General features: G+C 43.9%; 1 protein-coding gene across 18 annotated transcripts in view; it reads left to right on the forward strand.

Moving 5' to 3' along the window:
- DST (dystonin) overlaps positions 1–19,207 on the forward strand; it is a 511,627-nt gene that overhangs the window by 479,250 nt on the left and 13,170 nt on the right. For all 18 annotated transcript variants that reach the window (XM_043450645.1, XM_043450644.1, XM_043450646.1 and 15 more), the window contains 10 exons: positions 1,157–1,276; positions 2,733–2,902; positions 4,340–4,499; positions 6,948–7,142; positions 7,613–7,741; positions 12,645–12,788; positions 13,468–13,656; positions 14,990–15,119; positions 16,727–16,890; positions 18,028–18,190. In XM_043450645.1, coding sequence (XP_043306580.1) covers positions 1,157–1,276; positions 2,733–2,902; positions 4,340–4,499; positions 6,948–7,142; positions 7,613–7,741; positions 12,645–12,788; positions 13,468–13,656; positions 14,990–15,119; positions 16,727–16,890; positions 18,028–18,190 — 1,564 coding nt within the window. The remainder of the gene's footprint in view (positions 1–1,156; positions 1,277–2,732; positions 2,903–4,339; positions 4,500–6,947; positions 7,143–7,612; positions 7,742–12,644; positions 12,789–13,467; positions 13,657–14,989; positions 15,120–16,726; positions 16,891–18,027; positions 18,191–19,207) is intronic.

The raw sequence follows: 19,207 nt of genomic DNA on the forward strand, positions 1-19,207 counted from the left end.
GTTTGGTATCCAGAAACAGTACCAGCTGAAATCAAATATTGGATTGGCCAAAAAGTTCGTTTGGGTTTTTCCATAAGATGGTATGGAAAAGCTCGAATGAACTTTTTGGCCAACTCAGTATATATAGCACCAGAATAGTTCCAGGTTGAAGACAGAGATAATTCTGTTTTGCTAGAACTCAGGTACGGTGGGCACTCTTATATATAAAGCCAACATGGGAGGCTCAGGCATTGATGGGAGGGTTCAGAGAGCAACAAGAAAGACATTGAACTGTCTTTGCATTCAATAGGAATGTAATGGTCTCTTTTTGTTAAAAATGAATGTACAAACTTTATCCTTTTTGTACCTCTCTTATCATAGGAATTAAAACATCTGAGAAGTAAACCCGTATCTGTCGGGAGACAACAGAAGAAGCCTATGTTATTATTTTTTTTTATTAGTTTATTGAAATATGGTTGATTTACGATTTTGTGGTTAATTTCTGCTGTGCAGCAGGGTGACTCAGTTATACAAATGTATATTCTTTTTCACTGTGGATCATCATAGGATACTGAACAGAGTTCCCTGGGCAGCACAGCAGAACCTTATTGTTTATCCATCCCATATGTAACAGTTTGCATCAGCCAATCCCAGCCTCGCCAGTCCTCCCCTTCCCCACCCTCCCCCTCAGAGCCACGAGTCTGTTCTGTGTCTGGGAATCTGTTTTGTTTTGTAGAATGTTCATTTGTGTCATATTTTAGATTCCAATCAGAACACCATTCAGAAAGCCAAATAAAAAAAAAGAAAGCAATATGAGAGACCTGTGGGATAACATAAAGCATGCCGGTCTGTGCTTATGTTAAGTTATGGAGCAAAAAAAGGCGTGGGGCGTTCTGCCTGATCTCCCTGCCTGCCCCAAGCCCCACTTCTGTTTCTGTTAAAGCTGACCTGTTTGAATGAGTTGTAACAAAGTGACCCTAGGGCATGACCACAGAAGCCTTAACAAGATGTTTTGTAATCTGCTGATGAAAATATCCTTTCTCCTTCTTCTTCAGGGAAAACTTTGAATAAATAATTTCTTACATTTCTGTTACTATTAGTTTCTGTTTAAAAATGTACTTGATTTCAAATCTAGTGAGTGTGCCCGACTGGACAAAGATGTGAATTTCTTTTACAGTTCCATGATGCTTGGAGTAAGCTTATGGAGTGGCTGGAAGAGTCAGAAAAGTCTTTGGATTCTGAACTGGAAATTGCCAACGACCCAGACAAAATCAAAACGCAACTAGCCCAGCATAAGGTGGGTGGCCAGCTAAAGGAAGCACATGGCGTCATTGTACGTCTCAAGGTCACTTTGAAATTCTTATCTGATTGTGCGTTTATCCCTCACAAGAGAAGAAAGGCTGTCCAGCGTGGACTCATATCAAACTTAAAACCAGTTGCCCTTCGTGTTGATCGAAGGGCAGTCGTGTCTTTACTCTCCAAGAATCATTCCATTGTGATCCCAGGATTAACTGTTAAAAGAAAACACACAGAGCTAAAAGCGGACTTTTTCTCCTATCTAAAACGCATGAAGGATTTCCAGAGGTTGAACACTGGCACTTCAGTTTATCACAACTGCCCTGTCTTGTCATTTCTTTCATAGCCATGCAGAAGGTAACTGTGTATGGAAGAGAATGTAGGTTTTGCCATGTAGATTCCTTTAAACAGTGCAGCGGGGAAAATTGGTTGCCTCATCCTAAGTTGGGATTATTGTGTATGTGTGTGAAATTTCACCCTGTCCTCAGAGAGGCATGGTCACCGACTTCCTTGGGCAGACAAGAAGATATGGAAACACTGCTTTTTGTATTTTCTAACGTGTATATTCCAGTCACAGGCCATTCAAAGACCACCTCCCCATTCTCCCCAGCACTTCTGAATCTCTATATATTACTCTGTTTGTAACGTGAGCATCAGCCCTCAGGGTGAGGATGTGTGTTCCTGCAAACAGGTTTGTAATTTTAGGTTTTACATGTAAATCATTGCTTGGAACATGATAATTTTTAAAAGGCTATAAGAAAATTTGTGATGTAAGTTTTATCTTCATCATGAAATGCCAGCCATCGTGTTTTTCCAGGCTGGTGGCTCCATTCATGGGTGTTACTGACTGCAGGGGTCGGGATGCTAGGATGCTGGGGACCCTTTCCTTGGCTGGATGAGGGGTCACGAGTGGCCTGTCCAGCTGGTCCCCCCTGCATCTTCCCAAGAACTGCCCCTCCAGCACTGGCAGCCCAGAGACAGGGACCAGCACCCTCCCTGCCCTTCTTAAAGTAGACCACCTAATATGAACGTAAGCACAGACTTGGAATTATAAAATCTGAGGAAAGCACGTTGCATATTTAAAGTAGAAAGCCCTAGGGATACAAATGTGTACAGAACCCTATTAGATTGTCTTTTTCCTAGTATGACCTGTCATTGGTCACCCTTTCTCTGAGATAAGGATACATGAGATGCAGGATTGGTTTTGCTTGGAAACTGTTCTTGTGGTAACAGTAGGCGCTCTGAAAGACACTTGGATTCTGCAAAAAGTTAATCCTTGCGTTTGAAAGTGTAAAGACTCTGCTCTCCCCTGACGTGTTCCCATGTGTGCACCCCGCACCGGCTGGCTCAGTGATTGCCCGTGTCTCCGCTTACTTATCCGGGAGTTTTCAGTCTCTTGCCTATTTGTGGATTGGTCCCAAGTAGACACGCACACTGTTTTTTTGTTGAACACGTAGGAGTTTCAGAAATCCCTCGGAGCCAAGCATTCTGTCTACGACACCACCAGTAGGACTGGGCGTTCCCTGAAGGAGAAGACCACCCTGGCTGATGACAACCTGAAGCTGGACGACATGCTGAGTGAGCTCCGGGACAAGTGGGACACCATCTGCGGGAAGTCGGTGGAGAGGTGAGACGCTCCCGACGGCGGCCGCTTGCTGTGCGGGACCCCCGGCAGATTCCACAGTCCCGGTGCCTTGCAGGGAGGGCTGGGGACCCTGAATACATCCCTCCTGTGCTCACCCTGGAGGCTTTGCTATTCATTCTTATTTGTCTCTAAGTGCTCAGTTCATTCAAAACGACATCGCCCTCTGAGCCTCCCACCACCCCTGCCATGGGACTGGCCCCCAGGTCTGCCATCGTCCTCCTCACGCCCATCCCCGCATCCCAGCAGACCTGTGTCCTTAGAGTAGAAGTGGGCTCTTGGGGCCTCCCTGCCCATAGCCTTTAGGGACCAGCTCTCGGGTGTAGACTAGGATACAAGCTCCTCACTGTGCTGAGCAGGGTCCTCCCAGCCTGACCCCACCGCCCCTTCCCAGTCTCCTGCCTCCGCCTCCTCACATTTCAGCCATGAAGACCCAAAACTTAAAATAATTTTTAAGTACCTGAGAAAGGAAAACAGCAGTAAAGGAGTTTGTGCATGCGTGTGTGCTCAGTCGCTTAGTTGTGTCCGACCCTCTGCGACCCCGTGGACTGCAGCCCAGCAGGCTCCTCTGTCCATGGATTCTCCAGGCAACAGTGCTGGCGTGGGCTGCCGTTTCCTCCTCTCGGGGATCTTCCCGAGCCAGGGATCACTCCTGCGCCTCTTGTGTCTCCTGCATTGGCAGGCAGATTCACGTTGCTTATGAATGCTTTCAGGTTTCTCATCCATAGTTAGTCTGATTGCTTTTGTCAGTGTCAAGATTAAATAGCATATTACATATTTCACTCTGAGGAGCTTCATCATGCTTTTTATTGTTACTTTTTAAAAAATCTTTTGAATTGTCTCCAGTCTCAGAAGGTTACAACTTTTTTGCAATGTCCCCTAAATGATTTCACAGCAGTTTATAAGGCAGTCTTGCAGAGACAGAAAGTCCCAGCGATGAACAGATGCATGAGTAGCAGGTGTTAGCGGTGGGGGCACCGTGACCGCAGAGCCAGCCTGAGGGGCTTTGGGGTGATAGACTGTCTGTGTCTTGATTGCAATGATGTTACATGAATACAGACGTGTTAAAATCCATGGAACTGTACCCCTGCAGAATCAAATGTACTACATGACTCTTGAAAACATAGATTTTTTTTCACGGAAAAGGCATATTTTTATGACAAAAGCGAAGGGCCCATGATTTCCAGAGGTGATGATGAGGGACATTTCCTGGAATAGTTGCCATGTATTTAAGGGATAAAAAAGAAAACTTGAGAGAAATTTTGTTATTTTCTAGGAAAGCAGAGAAACCACAGTGAATCCTAACATGCTCCTTTTTCTCTTGAGGTCTGCCTAGCCTTCACAGATGGATTGTAGATATTCTGTTCTTAGAGGATGGATTTTTTGTTGCCCAGATTGATTTTTTTCCATTTTTCCCGCCAGACAAAACAAATTGGAGGAAGCCCTCTTATTCTCTGGGCAGTTCACAGACGCCCTGCAGGCCCTCATTGACTGGCTCTACAGGGTTGAGCCCCAGCTGGCCGAGGACCAGCCTGTCCATGGAGACATCGATCTGGTGATGAATCTGATCGATAATCACAAGGTATTATTATCTGGGATGTGTTCTTTTATCTCGTCTGATTATTCCGAATATAGAGGGAAGAGTAATTACTTCATTGAGCCTTTTAAGATCTAGAGACTGTGTGTCATGCTCATCATAGTCTTTAATATTGAAATATGTATGCCTTTGAGCAGAATCAGGAAGTCCGCTTTAAAAGTCATGCAGGAAAATTGCTTTAGTATCAGTGAAATACTTTGGTTTTACATTTCCACATCTGAAACCTTGCTAGAATTTGGGAAGTGATTTCATTGTCTGCCCCTTTAAAGCATATTTTAAGAATGTGTCTTTCTTAAAAAAGAAATCTTAAGAAAGATTAAAGAATTAAAGATTAAAGAATCTTTCTTTAATGCATTTAAGTAATTGTGTGATGCAATTTAAAATCACGCATGCGGTGACCTGGAACTAGGTCGTTGCTGAAATCCTAGGTTTGTGACGTGAGCTGCGTCACAGATCTGCGTCTCTCTTTTCAGAAGCCGTGTTAGCCTTGCCCCTGGACCTGTAGCAGTTTATGAGACAACCGCATGTGCGGGGATTTGATTACTACTTTAAGAAAATTGGAGTTGGTTTCCTTGCCATCTCCTGATCTGTATGTTAAACGGTTGTACAAGTCAGAGGTGATATTTGAGACTCTCAGTGATACTGAGTGTGAGGTCTTCAATTATGATCAAATGCTGTTAAAACTTAAAGAAACTTGAAAACAACATGAGGCCTGGTACTGATGTAGGGTTGTTAGGCGTATATACAGTTATGATACTCCACTTGCATTCATATATAGTTCTCTCTAATTTTGCACTTCAGAAACTATTTAATTTTAAATGTTCTCTTTACACCTTCCTGGTTATGCTATCTTGATCTTACCTGTTAGTTTTAAAATAACTGGTGTTTTGCATGTTTATTTGCCTTTTTCTCATTCCATGATCACATTATATTCATAGAAGGGAATTTGTTAGGTTTGAAGATGAACAGGAATTAAGAGAATAGAGCATCAATCAGGTCTACAAACATGTTAAAAGCTTTAAATTATGTTGCTTTGCCTATACTGAGACAAATGTTTTGTGGGTGATTAATGCAGTCTTTCCCATCCCCTGGCACTCATTCAGTGAGGAATGAATAATGTAATGTTACTTTGTACATAAATGCCATTTTTATAAGCTCACTGTCTAAATATTTACTCCCCTAGGCACTTGCCAGGTTTTTTATATACTAAAGGTCAACAAGAATGAATTAATCATTCAGCATTAGTAATGCAATTGAAAGGCTCAATAAGAAGTTAACGTATGCAGAGTGCATTGGAAGGTCTACTCAGAACCCTTTTACTGCTCCTATCACAAATGGAAGCACCAGACACTGTACCTTGGATGTGTGTGTGTGTGTGTGTGTGTGTATGTGTGTGTGTTTACGGGTGCGCCTCATTTAACCTGTCAGTGTGAAGTCAGCAAAGAACTCATCACATTGTTTTTGGATTATTTTCAACAGGCTCGCTTTTGTGAATGATCCAAGTATCAGACTAGAAACTCATAGATAAGAGTCAAAGGGATAAAATGTGCTTGGTAGTGTTCGTTTGTGATGACTTTTTAGAAAAATAAGTTGATTTTAGTTTATAAAGGAAGTTGGTTATTTTAAAGATCTGGTTGCAGACAGACTCTTAGGGTCAGAAACGGGTTCATTCTGTGGCCAAAGAAGTCATTTTAACCCCTGGAAAATCAGAGTTCACCAAAACTGGGTAAGGAGCCGAGCTTCTAAAATCTGTCCTTACGGGTTAGTGTCCAGGATGCTGTGAAAGATACGACAGAGGATTGTTAGAGGGAAAAAAGGCCGCGTGCCAGCCCCTGCGGGGCTCCCTGCCGTTGTCCTCAAGTCAGCCTCTGAGGCGCGTTTGCTGGTGGAGAGCAGTCTGGTGGCCAGCACATGGGGATGGAGTCCCGAGCAGTGGACACACCTCACAAAGAATCTCAGACAGTCTGACGCAGTTTGTTTTCTGGAGTTGGTTTTTGACCTCACCATGTGGCGCACTTTGGGATCTTAGTTCCCCAACCAGGTTTCAAACCCTCGCCCCTTCAGTGGAAGCCCAAAGTCTTAGCCACTGGACTGCCTGCGAAGGCCTGAATTTGATGCATTGATGCATGGGATTGAAATAAAGAGGGTGGCCACCAGTGTTTAAGTCCAACATATCATTTAAAAAGGAACAGTCATTCACTCAGGAAAGCATTACAAGGTTGATGAAGTTGATGTAAGCCCGGACTTGACAGTGCCCTCATAGGAGTGGTGTGACTTGGCTTATTTTCTGAAGTTCTGCAGAAAGCCCGAGTCGTTAAACCGTAGGTGTTGGAGAGCCATACATAATGTTAGGTGCACATGCTTGTTTCATATAGTATGTACTACTGTTTGGGCTTGGCAATCGAAAGTTCATTTTAACAAACTTGGTCCCAGGTCTTCCAGAAGGAGCTGGGGAAGAGGACCAGCAGCGTGCAGGCGCTGAAGCGCTCGGCCCGGGAGCTCATAGAGGGCAGCCAGGACGACTCCTCCTGGGTCAGGGTCCAGATGCAGGAGCTGAGTACACGCTGGGAGACCGTGTGCGCCCTGTCCATCTCCAAGCAGAGCCGCCTCGAGGCTGCCCTGCGCCAGGTAAAGTCTGCGCTCACCCCACCAGCGGTGCCGACAGGCTCTGCGCTAAGCACCACACACCCCCTTGTCTCGGCTGGGATACTCGAGGGAGGAAGTGCTTAGAGCATCCTTCCATACCTTCTCCCACCTACTGTCTCCTCTCCAAAGAATTTCACTGACTCACGGAGTGAGGTTTCCTAATCTTCCCATAAAACTGCTAGTGGAGCCTTTTTTCAGCAAAAACATTAAGATGGGCTGCCATTCCCCTCAAATGAGATGGTTAAAATGGTGAACTGTTCTTCCTACAGGCATTTCCAGCAGATTTTCCTACATTTGTAAAATGCAGCACCCTCTGTCTTTCTCTTTTTCTTGGGAATCATGGATATAATGAATCAGTTTAAATGTAAGACTTTTTTTTTTCATGGAGAAGAAGACTTGACTCTACTAACGAGTGTGTTTGGGAATCTCTTTCGGCACACTTGCGCCCTTAGGCGGAGGAGTTTCACTCCGTGGTCCACGCTCTCCTGGAGTGGCTGGCAGAAGCCGAGCAGACGCTGCGTTTCCACGGTGTTCTCCCAGATGACGAGGACGCTCTCCGGAATCTCATCGACCAGCATAAAGTGAGTTACGTGAATGCTCAGTAAAAAAATAAGTGAGAAAGCCAACCAAAATAGAGAAAACGAATTCATGATTGCGAATACCAGCTGCGTGAGTATCTTCCTCTCTGAGAAGTAGTGCAAGATCTGGTACGTTTTTAGAATTTATCTGTACCTTCCTTCCTTACATAGGTATGTCCTCACGCACCTACCCACGTGGATGTGTGGCTGTCTTATTATGCCTTCTTCATAGAAAGTGGATCTTTTAAGACTAGTTACTCAGAGGGGACCCTCCTATACCGTAGGTGGGAATGTAAGTTGGTGCAGCCACTATGGAGAACAGTGTGAAGTTACCTCATAAAACTGAAAACAGAGCCACCATATGATCCAGGAACCCTGCTCCTGGGCATATATCCAGATAAAAGTGTAATTCAAAAAGACGCATGCACCCCTGTGTTCATAGCAGCACTGTCCACAATAGCCAAGGCATGGAAGCAATCTAAATGTCCGCTGACAAACGAATGGATAAAGGTGATGTGGTGTATAAATACATACACAGTGGGATGTCACTCAGCCATAAAGAAGAAGGAAGTAATGCCATTATGCAGGAACATGGATGGACCTAGAAGTTACCATACTCAATGAAGTCAGACAGAGAAAGACAAATGTCACTTATGTGTGAAATCTAAAATATGACACAAATGAACTTACCTACAAAGCAGTCTCGTGGACATAGAGAACAGGCTTGTGGTTTCCATGGAGAAGGCGGAGCTGGGGAGGGATGGACTGGACGTTTACAGGATGGATAAACCACAGGGTCCTGTTGTACAGTGCAGGGAAGCATATTCAGCATCCTGGGATAATCCACAATGGGAAAGAATATAGAAATATATGTGTGTAGCGGAGTCACTTTGCTGCACAGCAGAAATTAACACCACATTGCAAATCAAGTATACTTCATATAAAAAATAAATTAAAAAATAAAACTAGTCACTCTTGTTTTTCTGTCTCCAGGAAGCACATTTTTTCTAGGGGGCTATTTGGCTCCTGAGCAAAATTGGTCAATTTTGTTGCACTTAGATACACATTTCAAAGGTGAAATGTCCTTACTGAGCAGTATAACATTTATAAAATTATGCCATTAGAATTGTAAATTAATAATTTTTACCTTTGTAAGCAAGACAAGTAGTTTAATAGCTGGTCTTGGAATTTTATTTTTAAGCCTCTGAAAATTCTGTTTTTAATCAAGAGCTACTTTAAATTCTTTTGCAAAGTAGCTTATATTGCAAATTATAGATTAAATGGTTTATGTAAGTAGATATACTTTTAAATAATTAACCAAATAAAATTCTGACCAGAGTTTTCAGGTCAAGATTTTTCCTGTGACAATACATAGGACTCACAAAATCCTTATGAGAGTGGTCCAGAGAGCTCTTCAACAGATTATTGTTTAACCTTTGACTCTAAAAATCAGGAATTTGCAATGCTGATAGTGTTATATTTTTCCCCCTGGGATATAGTATTCATTAAATGTCTTAAAATTAAGTATCTTGAGGGTTTTTTCTGTTTTTTAATTGAAGTGTAATTGATTTACAGTGTTGTATTAATTTTATATATAAATATGTACATTGTATAATTTACACACACACATACATGCAGTCTTTTTTATATTCTTTTGCATTATGGGTCATCCCAGGATACTGAGTGTAGTTCCCTGCACTATACGATAGGACCTTGCTGTTTTCGTCTCATATATATAAAAGCTTGCCTCTGCTGACCTCAACTTCCCTCTCCATCCCTCACCCAGCCCCTTTCCTCTTATCACCCACAAGTCTGTTCTGTGTCTGTTTTTCCGTTTCATAAATAAGTTCATTTGTGTCATAGTTGAGGTTCCAGATGTAAGTGGTATCCTGTGGTATTTGTCTTTCTCTGACTTCTCTTAATATGATCCTCTCTGGGTCCATCCGTGTCACTGCAGAGGGCATGATTTCATTCTTTCTCTGGCGGAGTGATGTTGCATTGAATATATGTACCACATCTGCTTTATCCATCCATCCGTCGATGGACATCTAGGCGGTTTCCTTGTCTCGGTTATTGTGAATAGTGCTCTGTGAACACAGGGGTTCGTGTATCTTTTGAATTAGAGTTTTGTCTGGATATGCTCCCAGGAGTACGATTGCTGGATCATATGGTGATTCTGTTTCTAGTTTCTGAAGAACTTCCATACTGTTCACCATAGTGGCTACCAGCTTACATTCCCCGCAAGAGTGTGGGAAGGTTCCCTTTCCCCACACCCTCTCTAGCATTTGTCATTTGTAGACTTTTTGATAATGGCCATTCTAACAGTGTGAGGTGGTTCCTCGTTGTAGTTTTAATTTGCCTTTTTCGCATGATTAGTGATGTTTGAACATCTTTTCATGTGCCTGTTGCCTATTTCAATGTAATGATAGTATTAATGTCAGCATTTCCTGTAAATTGTAAAGGACCTTTTTAATAACCACTGAGTAACCTTGTGTTTTTTGGAAACACATCATTAATTCCAGTGTAGAATAGATGAGATCATGTATGGTGACTTCTTATTTTAGTCACTATACTCGTTCTCTCAGTGATGGTTTGCCTACCCTATAGCAATGACATATTGCCTTGTTATTCATAGAAGGGATGTGAGCTTCTGTAACCTTATCTGGAGGAAAGAAATGCTGCATGCACTTTTTCAAGTTGAAGCTAGACTGTATAAGTAGGAAAATGACATCACGTTTGCTATCCTTTTTTGACTCAGTTCAGTATTTTGAAAATCTGCTTTGTATTACTGTGTGCTGACCGTCGGCTGCTCTGGGCTCCGCTGATGTGCTGGGGTGTGGGTGTCAGAGTGTCTCCTGAAGCCCCGGGTGCATATCCGCCCTGCAGAACGATGCCCCGTGTGGTGTTACCACCTTCAGAGCGGGCCGGGAATCCCTGAAACACGGGAGGCAGGCAGCCGGGCTGGGGTGGTGGTTTTAACAGCAGATTCCTTTTAAATATTTTTAAATTAGCATACAATTATATGCAGTGTTATAAATGTAATAATATTTTACAGTAATACTGTTCTTTCGTTTCCATTTCCTTTGTTTCCCTTCACACATTCACCAATAGAAGGCAAACAGAATACTTAATTTTTTAGACTGGAGCCCTCTCGGTAGAATCCAGTTACTCAATTGGCAAGGTTTCCCACAAGCCACCGAAGCAGCGCTCAGATGGGCCTGGAGGAGCCCAGGATGCTCTGTTGGCTGGCTCGCTCCTGGTCCACACTCTTCCATGGGGCCCGGTTTGCAGTGTGGGAGTGGTTAAACGTGCATGATCGGGTCAGCTCCCCTCTGGAAAGGCACAGCTGCTTTTAACCTCTGGTTTTCTCTCTTCCTTGTAAAGTTTGTTTTCTTTCACCTTTAAGTGAAAATTAAAATATTTTTAAAGTAGGTCATGATGTTTGAAAAGTGGGTCATTAAAGTCTGTGAGTCTGTTTCTGTTTTGTAAATAAGTTCATTTGTTTATGGTTACCAAGGGAAAGGGTGGGTGGAAGGATACATTAGGAGTCTCAGGTTAGCATGTGCACACTCCTGTATATAAAGAAGGTACTCAACAAGGACCCCCAGTCCAGGGAACTCCGCGCAGTCCTCTGTAGCAACTTCTATGGGAAAACAATGTGAAGAAGAATGGTTACATGTATATATAGAACTGAATCATTTTGCTGTGCACCTGAATCTAGGACAGCATTGTGAGTCACCTGTGCCCCAGTATAAACTAAAAGTCACAGTAGATCATGTTAGCGGAGTGACTGAGCCCGGACTCCCCCAGCATCTATTCAGCCACAGAGACACAGAATTGAATAAGACACTCTTGATCTTGTGCGCCTTAACATCTAGTGGCTGTGCATGTAAATGGATTGTTTTATCTGAGCAAAATGCCAGCATAGGAGGCATCAGACAGCCACTCTGGAGGTTAGGAAGGAAAGGTCACTAGACATGCACGCCTGTAATTTGAGATGACCCCCTGGTCACCGGGCGTGGATCACGCTGGTGCTGTCCACCCCCTCCCACTCTTGTCAGGGCAGGAATTGTTCTTGGTGTGGGCTCCAGATAGATCAGAGGGGGTCAGTGGGTGTTTGAAATTCGGTGCAGGATTTGGGAGGCATGTCACATATTTTAGGGCCAAGATTCTCATCCTTCAGCCCCACTTTCAGAGTTCTGTGATCCATGAATCTACGGGTGCAGCTCTGGTGGCCGAAAGTAAAGCAAGTGAGATGCTTGTAAGGAGGTTGGTTTGACAGCCTCCAGACCTGCTGAGGCTTGTGTGTCCTGCCGAAGCTGAGGATGGCTCTCTTTACCGGCCTTTGGGACCAGCCCTGTCAGACCGCTTGCTGCAGCCCCACGGGCCTGCTTCCCGCCTGGGTGTGGGGCTTCTCTCTTGCAGCCCAGGCCTTCCCGGTTCCCGGCCAGCCCGCTCTCTTCCTTGGCACTTTTTGGACACGCATTCCTGTCATTCCTGGCGCAGTGAATGCTGCTTTAAACACTAACCTCCTTGTCTTATTTGCTAGAACATTTTTTTTTTTTCAATTCATATTCCTTCTGTCTCTGGTTTAGGCCTTGTCACAATCCCCCTCTCTGTTTATATAATAATTGTAATATATTCAAATTTAGGAGGTGTTTTTTTTTTTTTTTTTTGGTATAAATTTGTAAAGCACAAGACAGTATCCTGCACTTAGATTTTGAGAGTGGGTTAGAAGATGCTTTTTCCGATTTCTGTTCCTTCCCTCTCTCAGTTCCTCATTGGCGAACGATTTCCAGCTGTGAATAAATCAGTTTAAGTTCTTGCTTGCTGGTTTAGCTCTGAGAGTCCAGTGGGCGCCGCCTGAGTTTTGGTTTCAGCCTGCGTGCCTTTGTTTCTGCCGCAGGAGTTCATGAAGAGACTGGAGGAGAAGCGCGCCGCCCTCAACAAGGCCACCAGCATGGGGGACGCCATCTTGGCCATCTGCCACCCCGACTCCATCACCACCATCAAGCACTGGATAACCATCATCCGGGCCAGATTCGAGGAGGTGAGTGTGCCGCGGGCCGTGCGTAGGGCAGCGGGAGCTGTGGGAGTCAGGGCGAGGGGCTGTGCTCACTTGGGCAATTGATTATGCCTTTAAGGCTGGGGGAACCTGGAGGCTTGCATTCTTTGTGAGACCACTCCTCTGGGTATTACCTATCTCTGCCACCCACTTTTCTTGAAGAAGTTACAGGTGTTCTGCAGCTGTGTCCCTTAAACATGAAAAGGCAAATATTTGGTTCACTGTAGAACTTTCTGTCCAATTCCACATCATATCTGCTGAATAGGTTTTTCAGAGCCATCTATGCTTATAGAAAGAATTGCACACACAAGTGAGTCCATTTTGTATTTAAGATTTTAGCTATTTTTATTTCCACCCTGCACTCTGTGGAGTTGGCATGCATGATCCTTCGGGGGATGCCAGTTTGAACTTAAATTCGAAGGTGAAGGGACGCCTGGGTGATTGATGGCCTTCTTCCCTTCTGAGGGTGACCAATATTGTAAAGGGTTCCCGTATCCTCCACCAGCTGGGTCTCGGGACCACTGATGGAATCTTGAAAAACTGGAAGAGTTATGCATCTAGCCGAGGGTGATCCTGATACACGTTTAAATTTTGTGTACTTAACACCCGTGAAATCATGCCCTAAGATAGAAGGGAGTGGGAGCAAGGTCTGTTTGTCCATCAGGTGCTGGCCTGGGCGAAGCAGCACCAGCAGAGATTGGCCGGCGCCCTGGCCGGGCTCATCGCAAAGCAGGAGCTGCTGGAAGCCCTGCTGGCCTGGCTGCAATGGGCTGAAACCACGCTGAGCGAGAGGGACAAGGAGGTCATCCCCCAGGAGATCGAAGAGGTGAAAGCCCTCATCGCGGAGCACCAGGTAACAGACGTCACCCCAGCCCGCCTTCTCGGGCCTTCTCAGGAGAAGACCGTGTGCTCATGTTCACTTCCTCAGCCCTTACCCACTGTGTCTGACTCCTCCCCGGCCCTGGAGCTTCTCTCGCTTTGCTGGGGTCTCCTGCCCTTTTCAGATGCTCTTTCCTCTTGGCCCCATCAGGGCGCTCCCCTTGGATGGGCTCTCCCCCGGCCACCCCCTACTCCCTTGGCGGGCGGCTCTCCCTGCATTTTGTCCCCAGGTCCGCCCCTCCCCTCCTGCACCCCCATAGCCACCTCACCTGTCTTGTTCACTGGTCCATGTTTGCATCTTCTACTGTCTGCTCTCAGCATCTCACAAGAAGCCCGCCAGTCCTTCAGACACATCTCATCTCAGTGGGAACATATGGTCTCACTCAAAAAAGTGTCAGGTTCGGAAGTGATGGGCATCATGCTGACCTGCTGTTTGCTCATTCATTTCTTTAATGTGCATTTAGGGAGATCACTGAGTGTCAGATTACTTCGCTAAACCATTAACAGTGCGATCGTATTTTAATAGAGATATAAGATTTCAGTGCCTGTGTGGCCCTGAAGCGTCTCTGGCATCTGCAGTGTTAAAGTGATCAGTGTTCTCCAGGGTGATGGACATTCTGCAAACGTGCTTCTTCACTTTTCTCACTTTTGTCTGCTTCCTCCTTTTCCCATAATTTTTACCAGTCTCTGCCTTTGCCACCGATTTCGTATACAGGGACACATGATGAATCATGATCATAAGCCCAAGAAGATGAGACAAATGGCAAGAGAGCCAAACCTTTTAAATATAAACTTGAGCCCGGAGGGCCCTCACTGGTAGAGCCCATTTATTGATAGGGATATTTGAGATGTTTCCACATTTAATGTGAATGCTTTCTGTCACTGTATATCAAAGACATCTTAAACATTTTGGATATGTCGGTGAGATGTGTCCCTAGATAGCCCCACTGCCGAGCACACAGATACTCACTTTGAGACTCTTCAGGGGGAGCGGGACGCTTGGTCCCAGCTGGTCACAGACAGGGTGTGTTCGTCATCCACTGCTCCCGGGGTGGTCTTCAAGCGAGAACAAATCGCTTTTGAAACACTGTCCTTTATTAACCTGTAACACTTCGTAGTCTTTAGAAGTAAGTAAATGCTGTATGTTAAGGTGGTTAGATTTTTTTCCCCGTGGGTAAAACATGCTATTTTATTCTTTTTTCAGAAATTGTAGTGTGGTCCTTTTATTCTCTCTCTTTTTCGTTCATTTCTCAAGGTAGCGTTCACTGACAGGCCTGTATTTGGTTGGTGTCACTGCTTTCTTTCAGACCTTCATGGAGGAGATGACCAGGAAGCAGCCCGACGTGGACAGAGTCACCAAGACCTACAAGCGGAGGGCGGCAGACCCCTCCTCCTTGCAGTCCCACATCCCGGTCCTGGACAAGGGGCGCGCAGGACGTAAGCGGGGCCGTTTCCTTAAAACGAGGATGCCAATACACGAAAGTTAACTTCCTTTTATTTTGAGTTACGGTTTGACATTTTGGAGGCATAGGTGATTCTACACGAGCTCTCAATAACAAAAGGTTTTCTTGAAAGAAAACATGGGCTAAGTATTACAGCAACTTATTTAAAAATAAAGAAAAAGGTAAATCCAGGTCTCTGTATGTAACCTTATTTGCTTGAAATGTATCTTTAAGATTAGCCAGAAGAAATTAGAAAGATTTGCAACAAGAACAGAAATCATCAACCCCTTTGAAATGACTCATTCTGCTTCTAGTATGTAAATAACCTTTAAGTGGAGTGGAATAGGAATAGGAATGACCGTGACCTAACTGTTCACTAGTAACCAATAATCTGATTGATTTTGCTCACGGTCATATGACTTCAGGCTCTATTTACTGGCTTCCCAGCCTGTCTTGACCCAAAAAAATGACATTAAATTCAATAATTGCTTGGATAAGATTTAGAAGAAGCACGATTTATACCAATTTGTGATTTTCTGAACAGTGTCTTAGTAAAACAAAAAGAAAAAATGGTTTGGGGTCTGCCATGGTAAGAAAGTGGTTATGGACTCCGCATGCGGAGTGCTCAGTTGTCCTGTGGCCCCCTGCCCCCCCAGCTGGATCATGCAACCTTGGACCTGTTACCTAAACGCTTTCTGAACCTCAGTTTTCTCATCTGTAAAAGGGGAGGATTGTAACCTGCTTGGACTGTGGTGAGGATTCAGTTTAACTACTATGTGTGAAGTGTTCAGCGTGCTTCCTTTCCTGGAACTGTTGTTAAATGCTCATTAAATATTAGCTATTGATATCTCTGTACAGCCCCGTGGGGGTTAGGAAATCTAGGCAAATCTCAGCCTGGACACTACCTTCCTATGTACAAGCTGAGGCCAGTGATGTGTTTTTCCAGCTCACGCTGAGCCGTTTAGTTAGATGAGGAAACGGTGACATTATGGAAGCCTGTAAATGATAGAAAGAGGGAGGAAGCTTGAGGAGGGCGGTAAGTTGGGACGTGAGATAGTGTTCAGGGGACTGCCTCCGCAGGAAAGGGGCCTGGAGGAATCGGGCTGTCTCACACCTGGTGGTGGGTTTGGGGTCTGCGGGGGTCTCATTCTGACTGCGGCACCCCGGTACCGCCTGCCTGCACCTCCATCCTCGTAGGCTCAGCCGCTTAGTCAGAGCCAGGTCTCTGGAGCTGAGTCACAGACAGTAGTGCCCTGAGGAGGTAGCCAAGAGAAAGAAGGCAGGGTGCTTCTTTGTCCCTCATGTGGCCCAGAATTCAGGTTGAAAAGTGTTTGAAGTGTCAGTGTATTGAGAGAGCGTTCTAGTACCTCAGGGCTCCTGTCAAGATACATTAAAATGCCTCCGTCTCTGCACAGTATGTGATCCCTGTTAAGTAAAACGCATTTGGACCCTGATACTGCACTTCACCTCCATCAGAGTTTCTACTCATCACAGTCAGTAGTGAAGTTGGTTCACTCTGAATGAGGAGCAGGAGAGGTCAGACCTTAACACCTTCCAAACCCCTGGAGACTTCGCCATCCTAATCAAGTTGTGTTTTAACAGGTAAACGCCTCCCAGCCCCAAGCTTCTATCCCTCTGGATCACAGACGCAAATTGAAACCAAAAATCCCAGGGTCAACTTACTGGTGAGCAAGTGGCAGCAAGTCTGGCTTCTTGCCTTAGAAAGGAGGAGGAAGCTTAACGACGCCTTGGACAGGCTGGAGGAGGTGAGGAGACTTGTGTTCGCCACCATAATGTCATTTGCCTGCATTCACCAGAACACATTGCCAAAATCTTGATTTTTTTTCAACATTTCTGGTAATCGATAAACTGTTCATGTCAGAGTGCATATTTTATTAACATTTCTAAAATTAATGCCGCAAGTATGAATGTTTTTATGGAGAACAAACCCATGATAGATGGGCTTTGGATTTAAGGGATCAAAGTCAAAAACAGATACGTTGTAACATAATAAGAAGGTGCTGTCTTAGGAAAAGGTCTGGTTTGACATGTTTGTTGGTGGCATCACCTAGCAACTGTAATCATTTATAATGCAGATCTTTTAATTATACATACTCTGATCTGAGGCTCTTAGAGTTTCCGATTCTGGAGTTGGTGAATGTTTAAAATGTGGGAGTTGAGAGCGCCTGGCGGCGGAGAGCTCAAGGGGTTAATGGGTTGTGCTGAGCTGGGCCTGCTCCCCAGGGGCACAGAGCTATGTCCTCATGGGTCACAGCACCTTTGTGCCTTTGCTGTTACCAAAAAATTTTCATTTGACATTTTGAGTTTTGTTCCTTCTACTAAGTAAAGAACAGAACAGTGGCAGTAATGAAAATAAACTTTACAGGATAAGCATTGAGGCCCCCTTTACAAGATGATGTCTCTCTTGGAAAGAACACTGTGTGTGTGTTGTCTAGATGATCATCAAAAATAGTGTTAATCATGTTGTATCAGATAAAATTCTTGTTATCTAGAGCAGCAGTCCCCAACGTTTTTGGCACCAGGGATCAATTTCGTGGAAGAGAGTTTTTCCACAGACTGGGGTGGGGATTGGTTTCAGAATGATTCAAGCATGTTACGTTTATTGTGCACTTGATTTCTATTATTATTGCATAAGTTCCACCTTAGCTCATCAAGGAATAGATCCCAGAGACTGGGGACCCTTGAATCTAGAGGATCATTAAAAATAATGGCAATTCATATTCTATAAGATACAATTTTTTTTCTAGAGGACCATTAAAAATAATGTTAATATCATATAAAATTTTTGTTGTCTAGAGGATCGTTAAGAATCACACTCATGTTGTATAAGATGTAATTTGAGCACAGTAGTCACTCAGCAAAATGCCTATTGCCCTTTTCAGCTTAGAGAATTTGCCAACTTTGACTTTGATGTCTGGCGCAAAAAGTACATGCGCTGGATGAACCACAAGAAATCTCGAGTGATGGACTTTTTCAGGAGGATCGATAAAGATCAGGATGGGAAAATAACCCGACAAGAGTTTATTGACGGAATCCTTTCCTCAAGTAAGTCCCAAGTGAGGTGGCCAGAATAAATGTAGTTTTTTAAGAAAATGAGCACAGTTTTAAGTTTTGGAGCTAGCAATCTTATGTTACTAATAAAGCATCACCTTTAAATTTGGCTTTGAAATCATTGCCCTCAAAAAAACAAACAAAAAAAACTGTTCTTGGTTAAAATGTATGGCTTTGGAGGCAGGCACACTTACTAGTTGTGTCAACCACAGATAATCTGGCAGTGGGTAATCAGGTTAATAATTCTTAATTCTTAGACTGTGTTGCCTGGCATAAAATGGGCAGTCAGTAAATGCAAGGCAGTCCCTCTTTTTTGTTGTTCACACTCTAATCTAATATTGTCATTAGTAGGAAATTACAAGGCTATAAAAATTCTTAAAAGTACGTGCCCCCTTCGTTGATAGATTAGTTTGATCCTGTGTTTGTGATTTCTCTGGCAGAGGTTACCAGAAACCATTCTCAAAGTAAATTTCATGTAGATTATTCCATAAGTGGTACTTGAACCATATGAAATCTGCTAATCTTAAATAGATTTTAGCCTAGAAAAATAGCCACTAAAGAAGATTCAAATAGTAAATAAGGGTAAATTTAGGCCACATGTACAGTGGTTGTGCTTATGTTATATAAATCAATTTTTTTTTCTTTTTAAAGATTTTATTATATTTGATCATTTAACTGGCCACACTGCAATTCAGATGTACAACCGAGAATGTCTCGAGGCAGAATTAACAAGTTAATGCTACTTACTTTTTTTTAAGACTTAAATCTTTGGGGGGACTTGCCTGGGGGTTCATTGGTTAAAACTCTGCACTTCCACTGCAGGGGTCGTGTGGATTCAGTTTCTTGGTCAGGCAACTAAGATCCTCCAAACGAGCCACACAAGGACGCAAAAACAAAAACAAAAAAACCCACACAAATCTTTTTGGTAGAATTTTATTATAAGTGGAAGGTCTTATCAATGTTCATTTGGAGTAGAGTGTACTGAGAATATCCTAATTATTACTCGTATGT

Source organism: Cervus canadensis, chromosome 28, assembly GCF_019320065.1.
Source record: "Cervus canadensis isolate Bull #8, Minnesota chromosome 28, ASM1932006v1, whole genome shotgun sequence".
Classification (NCBI taxonomy): Eukaryota; Metazoa; Chordata; class Mammalia; order Artiodactyla; family Cervidae; genus Cervus; species Cervus canadensis.